A 13,468-nucleotide genomic window follows, 5' to 3' on the forward strand; every position below is an offset into this window, starting at 1 on the left:
GCTATGTTCTACCGCACTCCTCAGTGCCCCACCATTCACTGTGAAAATCCTACCCTGGCTTTTCCTCTCAAAGCACAACACCTCACATTTGTCTGCAGTAAATTCCATCTGCCATTCTCCAGCCCATTTTCCAGCTGGTCCAGATCCCCCTGTAAGATTTGATAAACCTATGCTCCATCCATGCTAAATCTGCCCTTTTAAAGATCAAAAGTAGCTGAGCTGCATCAAAAGAAAGTGGATCAAACAGCTCACACTGTTGCCGTCCCCGTTGAAGGACTGGGAAAATTTCAGAATTCAGCAAAGACGGAGTAAGACTGATACGAAAAAGTACCCTCGCGAAAAAAACCTGTTAAAGCAACCACTGATCTACGAGGAAAGGTGAAGTGTGAGCCTCTTACAGACTGAGGCAGTAGTTACTCTGTGGAATCCAGGATCAAGGATTAACTTCAGTCGCCATATACATCACGTGGATGAGGAATTTGCTGAGGTGTGTTGGTCAGGATGTGACACGCAACAAAAAACAACAGCATTCAACAATTATGAAGAATTATATAAAAATAAGGTAAAGGTATGGATATGGAATAAAATGTGCATAAACACTTAATACCAGAGTGCATCTTACTGTGCAAAAGTCTTAGGCACAGAAATAGCTATGGATGGACGTGTTGATTCACGGACTCCTCTTGTGCCAAGATGAGGCCGTCCTCACGGTGCAGCAGCAACACCTTATATTCTGTCTGCGTACCCTCCAGCCTGATGGCACGAACATAGATTTCTCCTTCCAGTGAACAGATTTCCCACTCTGAATTTTCACTTCTTCTCACCTGTCTATTACTTCCCCTGGGTCCCCTCCTCCTTCCCTTTCTCCTATTGGCCATTCTCACCTGTCTATTACTTCCCCTGGGTCCCCTCCTCCTTCCCTTTCTCCTATTGGCCATTCTCACCTGTCTATTACTTCCCCTGGGTCCCCTCCTCCTTCCCTTTCTCCTATTGGCCATTCTCACCTGTCTATTACTTCCCCTGGGTCCCCTCCTCCTTCCCTTTCTCCTATTGGCCATTCTCACCTGTCTATTACTTCCCCTGGGTCCCCTCCTCCTTCCCTTTCTCCTATTGGCCACTATCCTCTCCTATCAGATTCTTTCTTCTCCAGCCCTTGATCTCCCACCTGGCTTCACCTATCGCTTTCCAGCTAGCCTCTTTCCCCTCCCCCCATCTTTCTATTCCGGCATCTCTCCCCCACCCCCAGCCTGAAGAAGGGGCTCTGTCTGAAATGACGATTGTTTGCTCTTTTCAATAAATGTTGCCTGAACTGCTGAGTTTGTGCGTGTGTGTTGCTATGTATAGTTATATAACTTAGCACCTAACTCCCTGGATTAACTATGTAGAACTTCGACCTCCTTCCTACCTATGTCATTGGTACTGACACAAACTACTTAATAATGCTGTAGACTCGATCTCAGATGTCCGTCCCTAGCACCTGGAAGCAGTATACCATCTGGGAATCTCGTTCCTGTGCACAGAACCTCCTGTCTGTCTAACTAAGCATTGAGGAGAGCTAGCAGAGACTGAAGGGGCGGAATGGTTCTACCTGGTGCTATAACTGTGCTGTGACCCTGCAAACCAGCTTCTCCACGACACCGGGCGAGCAAGGGTAGCTCAAACCCAGTGTCAGATACAAGATTCAAGTTTATTTGTCTGATGGACATTGAAACGTACAGTGAAATACAGAACTGAGCAAAAATCTTAGGCACATACAGTACATATCATGAGGGAGCCTCTGACTTTTGCACAGTACTGCAGTAATTTTATGTATTGCACTGTACTGCTGCTACAATAAAAAAACAAATTTCATGACATATGTGAGTGATGATAAACCTGATTCTGATCTGGGTCTCTATTGTGGACTGAGAGTGGGAAGGGGGCAGGGAGAGGGGAATCATGGTGGGGAAAAGGGGAAGGGAGAGGGGAGGGAGTGGGAAGCATCAGAAAGACATTCTGTAATGATCAATAAACCAAATGTTTGGAATCAAATGACCTTGTCTGGTATCTCAGGGTTGGGTGAGTCTGTATCTGTGCCACCCCCTGCCCCTGGCACTCCTTCGCTGCCACCTGTCCCACACCCTTCCCACGGCCCTCCACCCTCACCATTCCCAACATCCTTTCCTCCCACCAGATTTACAAACTCGCTCTCCACTCCATGTTGACAATACAGTACTGTGTGAAAGTCTTAGACACCCCAGCTATATATCAGTGCTTAAGACTTAGGCACAGTCTTGCAGGTACATACGATGCAAACAGCATTATAAAATGTGGTTTAAAATGTTTACCGTACAGTGCAGTGATGTGGATAGTAGACAGAGAGGGTTTTTTTGGGGGGAGGGGCCTAACTAGAATGGTGGATTAGATTATCTGCTTGGGGGAAGAAATGTTTCAGAAATAAAAAATGTGAGAGATATTATATGTTTTCCTTCATGAAAACGAGACACACTAAACTTCTTGGAAACAGCAGGTCTCAAGTGAATGAGGAACAGAGAGAACAGGACAGCATGGTAGTGTAGTGGTCGGTGCAATTCTTTAGCGTGCCAGCGATCACGGATCAGGAGCCAATCCCTGCCGCTGTCTTTAAGAAGTTTGTGCCTTCTCCCTGCAGCTGCATAGATTCCTTCTGGGTGCTCCAGTTTCCTCCCACAGCCCAAAGACGTACAGGTTAGGGTTAGTGATTTGTGGGCATGCTACGCTGGACCCAGAAGCATGGCAAACCTTGTGGGCTGCTCCTGCACGCCCTCGGAGTGCGCTGTCAATGCAAACGACTCGTCAACGCTGGTGATGCCGGACCACAGGGCACAGCCTCAGAATAGAAGACATCTCTTTCGAACAGAGATGAGGAGGAATTTCTTTAGCCAGAGTGTGGTGAATCTGTGCAATTCATTGCCACAGGTGGCTGAGGAGCTCAGGTCATTTGGTGCATTTAAAGCGGAGATTCATAGGTTACTGATTAGTTAGGGCATCAAACGTTAAGCTGAGAAGACTGGAGAGTGGGGTTGAGAGGGATAGTAAAACAGCCATGATGGAATGGCAGAGCAGACTTGATGGGCCGAATGGCCTAATTCTGCTCCTTTGTCTTATGGCAGTATTTCATTCTATGTTTCAATGTATGTGTGACAAATAAATTTCTAATAATTTTCTTTAAATGGTACTGCATCCACAGTGTATCTGTTTGCTGTGACAGCTTGAGTTCGGGGCTGGAGCCCAGCTGTGAGCTGCCATTAGCTTCCTTAACTGCATTAGTTACTTGCAAGGCTGGAGGACTGTCCTTGAACCTGGTTTTCAGTAACTTTCAGCAGCTGCTGATGCCTCTGCCTCGCAACACCAGATTAGCAACTGACACAGCGTCCGGCGTCTCTCTGAGGCCCGCATCCAAACAGCAACTTGAGAGGCTGCTGACGCCTGTCGAGAAACTGGGCTGAACCGAAACCCTTGCCGTGAATCTCCTTCCCTGGAACTCCAGCCCTGAAACTCCAGCCCTGAATCTCCTGCCCTGAATCTTCTACCCTGAAACTCTTGACCTGAAACTCCTGCCCTCCTTGACCCCTGCTGGCCACCAGGTGAAACATCTGCGAAGTACGTACAAACCAGGTGTCTCCTCCTGAGATCTGACTGCAACTCCTTTAATGAGGGCTGAGGTGGGTGTAGGAGTGGGAATGGAAGACCTCAGTAAAAAGCTAAAGACATTGGTGACTACTCTTTCAGTGTGCGCTGCAATACCACTGACTTACTGTAAGTTTAACTGAGGTTTAGCCGAATTTATGTATTCAAATTCCACACAAAACACAATAAATGATTCCTTTTATCACCCAGACGGTGAGCGTCCTGAGGGAGAGATGGCAGTAAGTTTCAAAATAATTGACAAAAGATGGGGAGACAAGGAGAATGCTTCCACACACTCAGTTTTTGTGATCTGGAAATGGGGTACCCGGATTCAACAGGGAATTTCAGAGAGTTGAAGTTTGAGTTGATAATGGAGGAAGTACCTCTGCAGGGTGATGGGGAAAGAGCAGAGAGTGAGATTGACTGCATAGATGCACAGTGGAGAGCATCCTAACTGGTTCTGTTGTGGTATGGAAACACCAGTGCCTGGGAATGGAAAAATCTATAACGATGGATCAGCCCAGTCCATCACAGGCAAAGCCCTCCCCACCAGTGCGGATATTTACCTGGAGCACTGCCACAGGAAAGCAGCATCCATCATCAAGGACCCCCACCATCCAGGCCACGCTCTCTTCTCATGACTACCATCAGGCAGGAGATACAAGAGCCTCAGCACCCGCACCACCAGGTTCTGGGACGGTTATTACCCTGCAACCATCAGGCCCTTGAAGCAGTATGGATAACTTCACGCACCTCAACACTGAACTGATTCTACAACCTACAGACTCGCTCTACAACTTATGTTCTCAGTATTATCTACTTCTTATTTTTTAATTTGTATAACTTTTCTTCCTTTCAACATTGAATAAACAAAGATTGATAAACAAGCAAAGTTCAAAATAAATGTATTATCAAAGTTTCTTACAGGCATTTACAGTAAATGCAAAGAAAATTATATATGTATAAATGAAACTGCTATGTATAATTTTTCTTTGGGTGGCAGGGTGGAGATATGTCTCTACCGAAGGAGGTGTAAGGTGATCCTTCCCTCTGCTAGCCTGCAGGTGACCCTTGGACAAGGTGTAGCACCTGCTTTGCCCCTCGATCAGGGTCATGGGAAGCCATGGGAGCAGCTGGTGCATATCACGTCCTGATTATGCGACCACTGATGCCAGGCATTGATAATGACTGGGGTCACCTGTCTTGTAAAGACACTGGCTAGAAGAAGGCAATGGCAAACCACTTCTGTAGAAAAATTTGCCAAGAACAATCATGGTCATGGAAAGACTACGATCGCCCACATCATATGACACAGTGTATAACAAACGAATTGATAGCTTTTCGTAACTGTACTTCTTTCCCAGACATCCCACCCTGCAAAAACTCATTTCAGGGAGGTAGCACCATCAATTTGCGGGAGACTCCCGGAACTTCTGGGAGAGGTGGGATGTCTGCAACAGAGTAGCTCCTTAGCAGCTAGCCAGCTAGCTTAAATAACGTTAGCTATGCTAATGAACGAATGACACCTGTTAAACTCACCTCAACATGTCTTTTACAGTCTTAACCCACCATGGGCAATAGAAAAGTCACTGTTGCAAACAGTGCAGCGAGCAACATTGTCATTATTTTGACCCCTATTAGTCAGGGGTACACTTTAGGGTAGTCTGGGGTGACATACGTTTTATATTTTCTTTGTTTGGAACACTCTGCCATGGTGCCATCGCTCTCACTCGCGCTCTCTCTCTCTCTCGCGCGCTCTTTCTCGCTCTCAAAAAAATTGGTTTCTGGGACATCGTATATAATTTGCGGGCATCAGGGAGCCGCTATTAACATGCAGGAGACTCCTGGAACTTCCAGGAGAGGTAGGATGTCAGCTTTATTTTCCTTTAAATGCCTACAAGACAATGAATCTCAAGGTAGAATACGGTGTTAACGTGCGTAATTTGTTAATAAATTGACTTTGACTTTTGACTTTCAGTGCTTTCAACAGCCAGTATCGGTAACAATAGGCCAAATGGCTTTCTGTCTTCTTTCATTCCACTTATCATTGTGTTCCCTGAAGGTCGCACTTCCAGCACCACGCAGCCGTCTGCACTTTCCCCGCCTTCGCCTTTCAATTTCCTGAGCACTGTGGGCTCCAAAGAGTTTGGTTTTGTAGCTCTTTGTGCCGTGTCCAACCCCTCTGTCTCGATGAGGTGAAACAGGGAGAGGGGAAGAGGGAGGGGTGAAGTGAAGAGCTGGCTATGTGACTACTGTCTCTTTAGCCCCCCTCCCGTTTTCACCTTTCAGCAACCACCTTGTACTTCCTCCTCCCCTCCACCCACCTTCATTCTCCCTCTATCCCTCCCTTCTTTCACACTAACCCTTTCTTTCACCTTTTAACTGTGGGGTTAGAAAGGAGACACCGTTATTTATGTCATTCTTTCTCTCTTATTATCACCATGCTCCCTCCAGGCTTACTCTTCATACAAATACGTTTAGAAAATCACAGTCAGGGCCTGCTCAGTTGTTTCTCTTTGCAGACTCCCACGGGCTTGAAATGTCGAGATGTGTTGACTAGATTAGCTTCTGTATGAGAAATGCCTTTCTCTCCACCTGGAGGTCAGATGGTGGTGGTGGTGTTGGGCGTGGGGAATGGTGCTGTTGGTTTGCCAAACACCGAACAATGCTGGCTTCCACTGAGAGCTGAGACCGCATTTGCGGCAACAGTGTCCAGACACCATTCAGCCATGAGGCCCCAGACTGAAGTTGAGAGTTAGTCAAAGTCAAAGTAAATTAATCATCTGAGCATATATACTGTGCACTCAGTGGCCACTTTATTAGGTACACCTGCGCATTAATGCAAATATCTAATCAGCCAATTATACGGCAGCAACTCAATATATAAGAGCATGCAGACCCGGTCAAGAGGTTCAGTTATTCAGCCCAAACTTCAGAATGGGGAAGAAATGTGATCGAAGTTACTTTGATGGTGGAGTGATTGTCGGTGTCAGCCGGGGTGGTTTGAGTACCTCAGAAACTGCTGATCTCTCTGGGAAAATGGTGCAAAAAATAAAGAAAACATCCAGTGTGTGGCAGTTCGGTGGGCGAAAACACCTTGTTAATGAGAGAGGCCTGAGGAGAATGGTCAGACTGGTTGAAGGCAACAGTAACTCAAATAACCAGGCGTTACAACAGTGGTGTTCAGAAGAGAACCTCTGAATGTATTAACACATTGAACTTTGAAGTGATGGGCTGCAGCTGCGGTGGGAGATCACAGCAAGTTCTACTCCTGTACCTCATAAAGGGGCTAATCTGCATGTCACCATATGCTACCTTGAGATTCGTTTTCTTGCAGGTATTTACAAGAAAATAAAGAAATACGATAGAATCTATGAAAATCTTTACATAAACCAAGACTGACAACCAACCAATATGCAAAGGAGACAAACTGCACAGTAAATAAATACATAAGGAACACTGAGAACATGAATTGAGGGTCTGCAGATGGTGGAGTCGGTTCGGTGTTGATGTGTGTGACGTTAACCACACTGATTCCGGAGCCTCATGGTTGAACAGTAATAACCGTGCTGAACTTGGTGTTCTGGCTCCTGTGCCTCCTGGCAGAGAAGAGAACATGGTCTGGGTGGTGGGGGAGACTGATCATGGAGCCCACCATCGTTAGGACAGATGTGGAGACGAGCAGGAACACATGGGCCAGGAGTCAGGCTGGGAGCAAGGACAGAGACTCTGCAGTGATAGACAACACTGCGAGTCTCTGTAGGCCTGCAGGGAAAGTTGAAAGGTCGACATCTGTAAGTCTGAGTCAGAATCCGCTGGCGGCTGGCAACGGCCCGTCCTGGGGTCCGAGGACTCTGTAAGTGCACAGTGGGGGTGAGGAATAGGGCTTGTTCTGCTGTTTTTCATTAATTGTTTGTTCCGTTTGGCTTAGTTGTGTTCTGTGTTGTTCTGCCAAGCATTTCTGGTGTCAGAATGTGTTTCAACACTTGCAGGCTGCCCCCAGCATATCCTTGGTCGTGTTGGTCTTTAACACAAATGACACATTGCACTGTATGTTTTGATGTACACGTGATAAGTAAACTCGAAACCTTGAACTTGGGGTGAGAGGGGAGAACGCTGAACATCTGGAGGCTGGAGTGAACGGAAGAGTGACCATGGAGGAAATGACGTCGAGCAGGAGAAGGCGGTGATGAGACAGGCAGGCTGAACAGATGGTTCGCTGAGCAACGGAGATTGAATGGACATAAGTGCAGTGCAACATGGCGTGTCTGTGATACAGTGACCAAGTGAGGGGAGGCAGGAAGGGAATTGCAAGACAGTGAGGAGAGGGAGACAGGAAGGGAAATGGGACAGAGAGAGAGTTATAGGGCAAGGTTGAATAGATTAGGACTTTATTCTCTGGAGTGTAGGAGACTGAGAGGAGATTTGATAAAGGTAAACAAAATTATGAGGGGTATAGATAGAGTAAATGAAAGCAGACTTTTTCTACTGAGATTGAGTGAAACCAGAACTAGAGATCGTAGCTTAACGATGAAAGATGAAATATTTAAAACACAGCAGCGTTTACACTTTCTGAGGAGTTTGAGACATGCAAGGCTCCCCACCCCAATTCTAACAACTTTCTACAGGACCATCACTGAGAGACTCCATCACTGTGTGGTATGGATCCACTCGGGCAGATGGGGCTTGTCAGCCTTGGGTGGCAGAAGGAGAGAGAGAACTCTGATTTTAAACCTCCACTGCCTTGCAGCCAGACCCACCCGCGGCAAAAGCTTTGGGAGTAAACCCTGAGGAAGAAATCCGGAGCAGCTCGATGTCGTTTACAACTTCACCCTGGCAGCCTCTGCGACGACACTGGTGCCGAGCTGTGTCAGCACTTGTCCTTATCTTGGGCCACATCAGTGATAGGGAGAGGAGGAACCCGCTACACGGACAACAGCCTGCTCTTCAAATCTTCCCGCTCAGGGTTGCGCCCTGGTGAGGACACAGTCCACTAGAGGTGCAAACCCATGATCCCTTGGGATCGATGGCTGCCTACAGTATGCAGGCCACAAAGCATCAGATCGCAAGACCCTGCAGAGGGTATAAAAACCGCTGGGAGGGTCACCAGGGTCTCTCTCTCCCTGCTTGTGACATTTACCGGGAAGGACCTAAAGCATTGTTGAGGATGCCCACCACCCATCCCACAATCTCTTTGACTCACTACCGTAGGGAAGGAGGGACTAGGACAGTCAGACTGGGTAACAGTTTCTTCCTCAGGCTGTGAGATTAATGAATTGAGCCTCAATGACCCGGCGAGTTATGGAGGGGCCACCTTCTCTCTGCAACAAGAGTTATGCTGGCTGGAGTCAGGGCTTTGTGGTTTGGCTCTTGGTGAACCACTCTTAATCTGGCCTCTACCCTTTAACCTGTTTAGCATGGGTATCCTGACCAAGACCCAAAGCCTGAAGCCCTGACTCCAGCCAGCATAGCTCTTTGGTCATTGAGCACATAAATTTTCAAACCATGACAAGGTTGTAGTCCTTTTGTCGGCATCTAGTTCATGCCAAATACTAATCCTGCCTAGTCCCAGTGACCTGCACCTGGACCATACCCTCCACACCCCTCTCAACTATGTATCTATCCAAACTTCTCTTAAAGATTGAAATGGAATCTGCATCCATCTATTCCACTGGCAGCTCGCTCCACATTCCTACCATCCTCTAAGTGAAGAAGTTCCCCTCCGGTTCAGGTTGAAGTTCAAGTTTATTGTCATCTGACTGTTCATATATACAACCAAACAAAACAACGCTGCTCCTTACCACGGTGCACCCACAAGACATATATCACACTCAGCACATAAATTATTACAACAAAACAAGCTGATAAAATATAATTCAAAATGCATGTAGTGTGTGGAACAGGTAAACAGTAAGCAGTGCAGTAAATTGTTAATTTGACAAGACCTCTCTGGTGGCAGGGTATTCATTAGTCATCAGATTTTTAGATGACATCAAGATTGGGGGTGTAGTGGACAGTGAAGACGACTATCAAACCTTGCAGTGGGGTCTGGACCAGCTGGAAAAATGGCAGATGGAATTCAATGCAGACAAGTGTGAGGTGTTGCTCTTTGGAAGGACAGGCCAGGGTAGGATTTGCATGATGAGCGGTAGGGAACTGAGGAGTGCGGTAGAACAAAGGGATCTGGGAGTACAGATCTATATTTCCTTGAAAGTGATGTTAAAGGTAGGTAGGGTCATAAAGTCAGCTTTTGGCACATTGGCCTTCATAAATCAAAGTACTGAGTACAGGAGTTAAGATGTTACTGCATGGAGTATTGTGTGCAGTTTTGGTCACCTACCTACAGGAAAGATGTCAGTAAGATTGAAAGAGTGCAGAGACAATTTACAAGGATGTTGCCGGGACTAGAGGACCTGAGTTATAGGGAAAGATTGAATAGGTTACAACTTCATTCCCTGGAGCATAGGAGAAGGAAGGGGGATTTGATAGAGGCATACAAAATTATGAGGGGTGTAGATGGGGTAAATGCAAGCAGGCTTTTTCACTGAAGCTGGCCAAGACTTGAACTAGAGGTGATGGGTTAAATGTGAAGGGTGAAATGTCTAGGGGGAACCTAAGGAGACACTTCTTCACTCAGAGGGTGGTGACAGCGTGGAACAAGCAGTGGACGCAGGTTCCGTTTCAACATTTAAGAGAACATTGGACAGGTGCAGGGATGGGAGGGGTTTGAATGGCTATGGTACAGGTAGATGGAACTAGGTGGACTGAAGAGTCTTTCTCTGTGCTGTTGTGTTCTGTGACTATTATTCTATGAAAATAAAGAAATACAATAGAAATCAATGAAAGACTATACTTAAAGACTGATAAACGAGAAAATGTGCTAAAGAATTATTCTTCACAATAAAATTATTTATAAAATAAATAAAAAACCGCAAGTCCTGCAAATAATAAATTAAAAAAGTAAATAAATACCACTGAGAACATGAGTGGTAGAGTCGTTGACAGTGAGTCTGTAGGTTGTGTCTACTGAAGGTGTCGTCACCTTTCTCCCTCCTCAATTAACAGGCTGCGGAGCCCAGGGCATGGTGGAAAGCAGGTATGCCAGGTTAGACCAGAAACACCCAGAGTCCTGCTCCACAGCTGACTGGGATCCAGGTTGATAGTTATTTCTCTCATATCGAAACAGGCAGTGAAATGTGTTGTTTCTGTTAACAACCAACACACCCAACAGTGAGCTGGGGGCAGCCTGCAAATGTCGTCACACACGTTCCAGCGCCGACATAGCCCGTCCACAATGTTCAGCAGAACAGCACAAACAATGACAAGAAGAACAAATCAGACTCACAAACATGAGGGCTTCAATCTCTAGTCCCAGGCCCAGACTCACAAACATGAGGTGGTCCATTTTGGTAGGTCAAATATGATGGCAGAATATAGTGTTAATAGTGAGTGTGGAGGATTAGAGGGAACTTGTGGTCCGAGTCCATAGGACACTCAAAGCTGCTGCGCAGGTTGACTCTGTGGTTAAGAAGGCGTACGGTGTATTGGCCTTCATCAACCGTGGGATTGAGTTCAAGAGCCGAGAGGTAATGTTCCAGCTATATAGGACCCTGGCAGACCCCACTTGGAGTACAGTGCTCAGTTCTGGTCGAAACTGCAGAGGAGATTTACAAGGATGCTGCCTGGATTGGGGAACATGCCTATGAGAACAGGTTGAGTGAATTTGGCCTTTTCTCCTTGGAGTGACATAGGATGAGAGGTGACCTGATAGTGGTGTATAACATAATGAGAGGCATTGATTGTCTGGATAGTCAGAGGCTTTTTCCCAGGGCTGAAATGGTTAATACGAGAAGACACAGTTTTAAAGTGTTTGGAAGTAGGTACAGAGGAGATGTCAGGGGTAAGTTTTTTTAATGCAGAGAGTGGTGAGTGCGTGGAATGGGCTGCCAGCGACGGTGGTGGAGGCGGATATAATAGGGTCTTTTAAGAGGCTGCTGGATGGGTATATGGAGCTTAGAAAATTAGAGGGCTATGGGTAACCCGAGGTAATTTCTAAAGTAAGTACATGTTCGGCACAGCATTGTGGGCTGAAGGGCCTGTATTCTGCTGTAGATTTTCTATGTTTTAGGTCTTCAATCTCCATTCCTAGGCCAAAACTCAGACTCACAAACATGAGGCCCTCAACCTCCAGTCCCCGGCCTGGACTCACAGGCCTGAGGGCTTCAACCTCCAGTCCCAGGCCTGGACTCACAAACATGAGGCCTTCAACCTCCAGTCCCAGGCCCAGACTCACATCATGAGGCCTCCAGTCCCAGGCCCGGACACACAGACTCACAGACATGAGACCTTCAATCTCCATCTCAGACTCACAGATTTGACCTTCGATCATTATCTACATGGGACCAAGCTGATTGAGGAGTGTACACACACATTCCCTGATGTACTTACTTGATAAAATACTTGATCCCATCTGCTGTGTAAGCTTCTTCCCATCCATAGGGTAGACCTGCAAACAGAAACACTGAGTGAACAACTAGCATGAGTTCCGAGACAGAATCAGCAACCCCATCAAAGGGAGTCCACACCGATATCTATGGACTTGTTCAGATCACAGAACTCATCTCTCCATTCCACGGCCTAACAGCTCTAATACAGGAGGGGCATACCACACATGGAGATGGAGAAACAGGAGAGAGTGAGGGGGTAGGTGTATTGTGCTGTAGGTTTTTTATGTTGGAGGAGCAACACTTCTTTTCCATTTGGATAGCCTCTAACCTGACAGCATTAACAATGATTTCTCCAGCTTCGGTTAATTTACCCCCGGCCCCGCTTTCTTCATTCCCTATTCTGGCTTCCCCCTCACCTGGTCTCACCTGTCACCTGCCAGCTCGTAGTCCCTCCTTTCCCCCACCTGATAATTCTGACTTCTGCTACTTCCTTTCCAGTCCTGATGAAGGGTCTCGGCCTGAAACATCGACTGTTTATTCCTCCTCATAGATACTGCCCGACCTGCTGAGTTCCTCCAGCATCTTGTGTGTGTTGCACATCTACGAGACGCCTGTGGGGTGTGGTGTGGAGGGAGGAGGGAACCGGGGGACCCGGACGAAACCTGCACAGTCACAGGGGAAATGGGCAGACAAGACCCTCTCCACCTCTGATCCTCCGATGAGAATTGGCCCATGGACACCACCAGCAGAGGTTTCTGCACCGCAGGGTGAAGGAACACAGTCATCAAGTAATTGAAAGGGTATGAAGAGGGTGTACAAGTGTTTTCAGCAGCTCAGGTTGACAATGGCAGAGGCTGATGGCGACATCATTCATAATATTCACAGCATTGGGAGGAAATGTCAACAGCTGCAGGAAGCCCCAGGCAATGAATCTCTGCAGCCATGGTTGGCAGAGAGCGAGGAGGAGTGATCCTTCAGAGTCAGATTTATCCTCATGGGCAAATGTTGTTTTGTATAACAGTACAGCGCCAGGCTTAAAAATACTGTAAATTGCAATAATGTAATGTACAGAATATACTCTAAAAATGAATATTATATACTATCCTGCAATAAATTTCAAGAATATATAGGATTCTGGTTAATTGAGACCAGTACATATTAGCCCAATTAAGCGCTGCCCCAATTAGCTGAAGTTTCATAGAAAGAGTTAAAAAGGTATTAAAAAAAAGTCAAAGGACCACTTAACAGAGTAACAAATTAAGTATTTAAATGAAATATAGAACAAAGTCAGTACACTACCAATACTGCTACAGCACTATAATCTGTGACTTGTTCCTAATCGTTATGGACGGAGGAATTCATCCAGTGTCTGC

At 46.5% G+C, this 13,468-nt stretch overlaps 1 protein-coding gene across 1 annotated transcript in view; it reads right to left on the reverse strand.

Moving 5' to 3' along the window:
* Positions 1-13,468, reverse strand: part of stxbp4 (syntaxin binding protein 4) — a 144,056-nt gene that overhangs the window by 5,254 nt on the left and 125,334 nt on the right. Inside the window, 1 exon segment of the mRNA XM_063030683.1 lies at positions 12,097-12,154. Coding sequence (XP_062886753.1) covers positions 12,097-12,154 — 58 coding nt within the window.

This window comes from Mobula hypostoma, chromosome 22 (assembly GCF_963921235.1).
Source record: "Mobula hypostoma chromosome 22, sMobHyp1.1, whole genome shotgun sequence".
Lineage (NCBI taxonomy): Eukaryota > Metazoa > Chordata > Chondrichthyes > Myliobatiformes > Myliobatidae > Mobula > Mobula hypostoma.